At 34.8% G+C, this 7,255-nt stretch overlaps 1 protein-coding gene across 1 annotated transcript; it reads right to left on the reverse strand.

Annotated features, from left to right (window-relative positions):
- Positions 1–222: 222 nt before the first annotated feature.
- Positions 223–5,497, reverse strand: LOC102587718 (pentatricopeptide repeat-containing protein At2g17140). Its single transcript, XM_006350299.2, has 4 exons — positions 3,001–5,497; positions 1,036–1,953; positions 715–773; positions 223–632 (listed from the first exon to the last, which is right to left on the reverse strand). Exons 1-2 carry the CDS (start codon positions 5,436–5,438, stop codon positions 1,881–1,883), a joined length of 2,511 nt encoding a protein of 836 aa, XP_006350361.2. The 5' UTR covers positions 5,439–5,497; the 3' UTR covers positions 223–632; positions 715–773; positions 1,036–1,880.
- Between the last annotated feature and the right edge of the window lie 1,758 nt (positions 5,498–7,255).

Genomic DNA, 7,255 nt, shown 5'->3' on the forward strand with positions numbered 1-7,255 from the left:
GTTATATTTAATGGCTATTTGCAAAATTTCCTCATTTAATATCCCCGCCCATTTGACACCCTTATATATGTATAATTTCATTATGACTTATAATATAATATAAACAGAACTACACGAAGAATCTTATTTCCCAAATATAAATAATTATTAACGATTATACTTTCTTACAAAAGAGACCCTTACGCAAATTTTGCTTCAACCATATTATTCCAGAGGTCATTGTGATCCTAGAAATGCAAACAATTCTTTTTGCTAATTTATTTTCAGTTAATGAACAAATTGGTCAATATTCTCCAAGTCGTGAGTCACTACAATGAAACTGAAAGAGGAAGTATTGACTGGACACAATACTTGGACAGGAAACACAATATAGAGATCTTGCCTCTCGTCGCTGCACAATAGTGCATAGCAAGATAGTTCATAATTGTACATAAAATGTAGTGCACCCAATGGGGCAATGTTAAATTAGCTATCTGCCTATCTCCAACACTGCTGATTTTTCCTCCCAGAGTACACCCATGTCTGGGTTCTCACTTTTCTGGTTCTTCCATAGGTTCTCCAATGGTAGATTTTGACAAGTTCCCCTAGTCACTCATAATGTTTCCAACATTCCATCATAAGTGAATAATTTTCTGTAAGAGCGAAGATCAATCAAGTTTGAGAGTGAAAAAAACATACAGAGAAGATACTTTCCCAATGTCTATGTTCAAATACCTTCTGAGGTTCAGTGATTCACCCAACTATTGGACAACAGTTCACAGTTCAGCAGAAATCTAAAAAGGATTAAAACTTGTTAGGAATTGTTAAAGAATTTATGCTTCCTTGAATTTATATAAGTCAGCTTTTCCATAGCTATTATTTGACACACTGTTAGGTGACCTATCAGGACAAGGGGGAAGGAATTATAGAGGAGACAGCCGTGACATAAAACCATCACCTGATCATTCTTTTTTCTTCAAAAATAGTCTTCAAACAGTGAAAATTGAGAGACGTGTTTCATATTGGTAACTATGGAAGCAGTAATATAAAACTTACAATGGATTAGCGCAAGCACGTGATCCAGTCATCAAGAGAGCAATATTCCACAATTAATGTGGGCTCAGACTTCTAGACCCAATTTGGGGGTTTCAGCTACTGCAGTTCCTTCAGCTGTTTTGAAAAAGGATCACGTGAATGAAGTGCACAGCAAGAGGGAGGGGAGTATGAAAATGAATGTTGATGGTGATGTGTGGGACAAAGGGATCAAATAGAATATTGAAAAAATGAAATATGTAGAGAAGAAAATCACTGCGTAAGAAGTTAATTCGGAGAGATGTTTCTAGTGCTTCTCATAATAAATTGGCCGGTCAAAATTGAAGAACCCATATATCAAAATTAGCTACCTGATGAAGATTAGCTAACATTTGAGTTCTTTCACCAGGTAGCTAAAAATATTAGCTAGCTAGTAAAAGAACTCAAATAGTTCAATTTTCATGTATGCATCTTCTCTATCAAATCAATCTCTGGGTTTTTAGTTGAAAAAGGAAGAAAGGAAAAGGAAGAATCAAACTGAAGTAGGTCCAAAATATTATATTAAGGCCAGACCAGGAATGGAGCAGTAGCAAAAAAAGTGACAATGACAACCTTTATAAACTGCAAACAGTGATTCATTGTCCTGTATTGGCACAGATCTCCATTTGCTTGTATCAATGTCAGCCCCAATAATCATTTATGTCTAGAAACTAGATAAGCTTCCTTTAACTGGACGCATTGTTTAGCTTTCAAGAGGATCATATTTGCTACCAATTCCCTGAACTCACAATCCACGATCGCAAAGAAAGAAACATCCAATTAATAGTTTCTTAGTCATCCAGAATACCATATCTGGGAGTTTGAAGAGACTATATACTTCCTTGACCCCACCCTTTCTGCACCCGCTTCAAATTTTTCAAGGCTGCTGCACTTCCATCATCTCTGTCAAAACAGGATAGACAGTTCAGGGGATATCATGAAACACTAAGAAGAAATTTCATGAAACAACTTAAAAGAATATTCTATCAAGAGCCAATTTAGTCAAGGTATCACATAATGGAAATCATAAGATTCATAGAGCACCACATCTTTTGTATGCTTTTCACCGTATGTATACCAGGGTTCTCCATAATCAGTAAATTATCACTTCAACGGGAAAGTAATGGAAAAGGACAGAAGAAAGAAGGCAAGAAATGAGCAATGAGAATGACAGAATCCATATTCCAAACTACGTTGGCTTTACCCTACCAAGTTTAGGCTAAAAAGGTAAGGATGACTCATACTCATGGCGATCCTATTAACCAGAAGTGCGACACTTTTTCCTTTTCATATTCTTCTTCCACAAGATTTATATTTTTTCCTTTAAATAAATTGACATATGACATGATTTCTCATAGATCCAAAAGTTCTACAACCTAATCACTTTAAACAATGTTGCTAAAGGTTCATTTATAGAGCGCTTAAGCTCTGAGATCCAGTTAAAGCTAGGGTACGAAAATTGTTGCTTAAGTAGTGTTTTACCGTAGATACTAAGGCAAGTGACTCATCTCATGTTGGTTATATCTTTAAGAGGGCAAATAATAGACAATAAATCTAGTTAGTAAGTTGCTACATCATCTGTTAAAGAGTGTTACAAATGTAATTTAGTGATTATGAATAAGATTATTTGTTTTTAATAACCAAGGTTTCCAGACCGACTTACACGCACCTAAACTAATTACATATATATATTTTTTTAACTTTTTTCCATTAGCAGTTTTTCATCAATGCCCAGTTTAGTTCTGCTTTGCGCTCAAAGCTCCAATAGACTTTAGTGCTTTCTTCCCTATTCGCTTTTGACTACTCTGAGATTACCACAGGTAAAAGCAGCAACCTAGTAAACTCAATGTATTCACTTTTTGAGGTACAAACAACTAAGTTTCTAAATAATAGAGGACCACCAAATCAAACGGAAAAATATGATAAAGAAGATGAACTTAAACTCCTTACCTGTAAACAATTGCCTGCCAGCCATCTCCGCCATATTTACTTCGCTTCATGTGATTTAACTCCCTATAGTTTTGATAAGCTTTGTTACCCACCTTACTTTCTGAAACCATCTCTAGCATCCTCTCCGATAGTTCATCTGCCACATGCTTTTGTCCCAATTTATTTAAGCCATCAATAACTGGCATGAAGGATGCAGGATCAAACCCATATCCTATGTGCATCATCTTGATGAGAATATCATGAGCACCTTCTAAATTCTCCACCTTACACAGCTTGTCTATAAGATCTTTGTAAAGGAAACTTCCTAGATCAAAGTGTTTATCTATTGCAGTTTCCAGAAATTGCTTAGCTTCCATGATTTCACCTCCAGCAAGAAATTCATTGAACATCAGTGCGTAGAGTGCTTCGCTGTGACCACATATACTGGAAGCTATATCAAATACCTCTTGAGCTGGTCTGAACTCACCAGTCCTGCAATATGATTTAATAAGCAACTCAAAGGTATTCATATTAGGAATTATTCCTTTCTGTAACATTTCATTCAAAAGAGGAATCGCTTCTTCAGTTCTCCCAGATTTGCATAAACAGCCTATCATGATATTGTAAGTGTAAACATTTGGAGAAATTCCTTTTTCTCTCATTTCATCCATCAGGCCACACATTTCGAATATTTGATTTTTATTCCCCAATCCGAGTATCAAAGAATTATAAGTCCGTAAGCTCTTTTTACAATCTTTCGTCTCCATGTCCTTTAAAACTTGAAATGCAGATGATACCTTTCCTCTTTTACACAAATGATGTAAAATAGTATTGTAAATAATTGAATCAGGGTACAACTTCTTTCTCATCATCTCAACAAACTTCTTCTTAGCTTCATCAAGCTTCCCTTCTCTGAATAAACTGTTAATAATGGTTGAATAGGTGATCAAGTCAGGCAGACATTTCCTCCCATTATCATCTTCGTTCACCAAACTCATAAACGAATTTCCAAGATCACCAAGGGCAACACTTCCATGACTCCACATTTCACTCACAATTTCAACAGCTTTGTCCACCTCTCCAGTTTGGCACAGACCATGAATCACGATGTTGCAGCTGACAGTATCCAGGCCATAACCTCTCTCATTCATCTTCTGCAGTAACTGTTGTGCCTCTGATACTTTCCCTTCTTTCCACATGCTATGAAGTAGAGTATTACAAGTGTATTTATTTGGAATGCATCCTCTCTTCATCATCTCACGCAGAATATTCTTTGCCTCAGTCACTTTACTTTTTGTGCAGTAGCCATGGAGTAGAGTGCTATAGGTAACTGTATCTGGGAATATACCATCATTTATCATTAAGCTCATCAACATTTTCGCATCACCAAGCATCCCATTCTTGCAGAGGCCATCAATCAGGATGTTATATGAATATATCGTGGGATCTACTCCATTTTGGGGCAATTCTTTCAGAACTGTTTGAGCCTCCAAGAGCTTTCCATTCCTAACCAGTCCACATAACCAGATATTGTAGCTCTGCACATTGAAGAAAATATCATCTTTCTTCATAGATTCTGTCAGTGTCCTTGCTTCTTCCAGCATCCCTTTCTGACAAAATCCCTGCAACATCAAATTGAAAGTTACAACATTAGGCCTTGGCAATTCGAATACCTCATCTATTTGCATATCTCTGAAAATTCTCGAAGCTTCAAGAATTTTCCCGGAGTTGCAAAGAGCTGAGATCCTAGAATTGAAGGTAACAACATCAGGAAGTAGCCCGTCCTCCCTCATCCTCTCAACCAACCTCTCAGCCTCATCAACATCGCCTTTCCTGCAGAAACTTGCTATGAGAGTATTGTAGATTATGACATTAGGACGAACATTCATCATCTTCATTGTATCCAGAAGTTTTAAACCTTGTAAAGAAAGTCCAAATTTGCAATAACCACGAATCAAAATCCCAAAAGTGAACTCATTGGGGTGACACCCTTTGTGAGGCATAACATCAAACAGTTGGCGGGCATCTCCCAAACGATCGGAATGACACAACCCATGAATGAGAAGATTAAAGGTATAAGTAACAGGGGAAACGGAAGCAGAAATCATATCTTGATACAACCAGAAGATAAAATTGGGGAAATTAAATTTGAAAGATTTATGTATAAGAAAATTGTAGAGTGAGAGTTTGGGTGGTGGGTGATGTGAGCGAGTAGAACGAAAAAGAGAAATGGCGTCATGAATGTAGCCATGAGAAGCTAGGAGCTTGACAATGGTGTATTGAGAAGGAAGAGATATATGATGAGGGGAGAGAGAAAGGAGGAAAGAGTGAAGTGTGTGTATTTGTGGAAGCATTTGGTAACGGAGGAGGATGCGGGTAAGGGGAAGAATTGAATGGAATGGGGGATTTGGTGTAGAGAGAGTGCGTCTCAACAGTTGCCATGCCACCTTGCTCTTCATCCTTCACTTGCTTCTTCCTCACATTGCTATCTGTATTCCATGTCTGTATCACAGAACAGTGTAAACACCATAACTTGACCTAGTATTTCCTAGAAGCCTCGTATTTGTGAGGGTAAAAGGGTCAAATATACTCATCTACACAAGCTTGTTATATTTTTGGACCACGGTAGGAGTGTTTGTGGTTCGGTTTTGATTGGTTATTGGTTAAAACTAAAATCAAATCAATTTAGTTGGTTTTTTAAATTTCTAAAATCAAACCAAATGAAAAAAAAAAAATTGTTGGTTTGGTTCGGTTTGATTAAGTTTTTCTGATTTTTTCGGTTCGAAAGTAATAAATTTTTTTGAGAACATATGTATCTCGATAGACACAAACACCTAATACATGAACAATGCACTAGAAAATTATTGTCGGTTCAATTAAGGAATTAAGCAATACTAGAGTTATTATTACATGAACAAAGTGATTCAATTAATAGAAAGTGTGACTATCTTATGTGAGGTAGGGGAGGTAAAGACTAAAGTAGGGCTGTATAAAATCGAACCGAAAATCGAATCAAACCGCAAATCGAGTCAAATAAAAAAAAAATCAACTTGTGGTTTGGTTTGGTATTGGAAAAAAAATCCGACTATACTTGGGTTGGTTTTAACTAAAAAAAGTCAACCTGAGACCAAACCAACCTGACATTATATATATAATTTTTAAAATGTATTTTATATATAAAAGTATTTACTTTGATGTAATTTCTAAATATTTATACGTTTTTAGAATTTTTATCTTTTAACATATTTTTTCAAGTTTTTTGAGACTTAGATTTTGAATGGTCCAATAAAGGTTATAGTCCATAGATATTAGTAACTCTGGTAAAGCTCAATTTGAAATTAAATCAATCCTAATGCTAACAAAATAAATTAATTTAACACTAAAAATGACAACGATGTTGAATATTTATTCTTTAGTTTTACATTAGTTTAAACATTTGAAATACATAATCTAATTTTAATTTTTCTTTAATGTTTCATCATGTAATTAATAGTTATTAGACTTATTTTAGCATGATTTAGTACTTTTAAATTATGATCATTTTCATTATGACTTATCAATTTGCAATATTTATTTTATGTGATTTCATTATTTTTTTTATTGAATATTTTAGTGTCATCACTCAACTCATATTTTGTGTTATTTTTTTAAGAAGCAACTTAGATAGTTGTATTTTGATTGGATCTATAAAGAAATATTTGGAGTACAAGTTAATTATATATTTGTATGAATACTTTACCGGAAAAATCCAAAAACCTAAAATAACTTGAGGTTTATTAGTTTGGTTTGATTTAAAAATTAAAAATTTCGACACAAATACTTTGGTTTGGTATTTGAAAAACCCGAACCAATCCGAGGTTGTAAAACTCGAAAAAAATCCGATTTTTATTAGTTTGGTTTGGTTTATAAATTTAATTTTTTTTACACAAATGGTTTGGTTTAATAGTTGAAAAACCCGAACCAACCTAGTCATGTACACCCCTACTCCAGGGTGTCCAATTGGACACCCTTCGTCGGAAAATTCAGTTATATATATAGGTCAAATCTTACTTTATATTGATATATTTAGTATTTTGGACACCCTCAACAATATTAATGAGTCGTAGCTCAGTGGTAAAAGTGCGCCCAATGCCTAAGAGTCTGTTTAACATTGTCATTGGGAGGTTAGACACTTATTTTTTTTAAAATGCTTTTATTGCAAAATTAAGTGTTCGGTAAATCAGTAAAAGTGCTTTTAAATGGACACAAAAACAAGTTATTATGTTGTTGGGAAGAA

The sequence above is a fragment of the Solanum tuberosum genome, unplaced genomic scaffold (genome assembly GCF_000226075.1).
Source record: "Solanum tuberosum cultivar DM 1-3 516 R44 unplaced genomic scaffold, SolTub_3.0 scf00120, whole genome shotgun sequence".
NCBI classification, from domain to species: domain Eukaryota; kingdom Viridiplantae; phylum Streptophyta; class Magnoliopsida; order Solanales; family Solanaceae; genus Solanum; species Solanum tuberosum.

Bases quoted from the DNA above. Each gene is read 5' to 3' on its own strand.
- LOC102587718 (XM_006350299.2), bottom strand. From the start codon at position 5,438: ATGAAGAGCAAGGTGGCATGGCAACTGTTGAGACGCACTCTCTCTACA. The intron at 1,954-3,000 runs GTAAGGAGTTTA...CTGTTTTGACAG, and splicing joins TGGCAGGCAATTGTTTACAG to AGATGATGGAAGTGCAGCAG.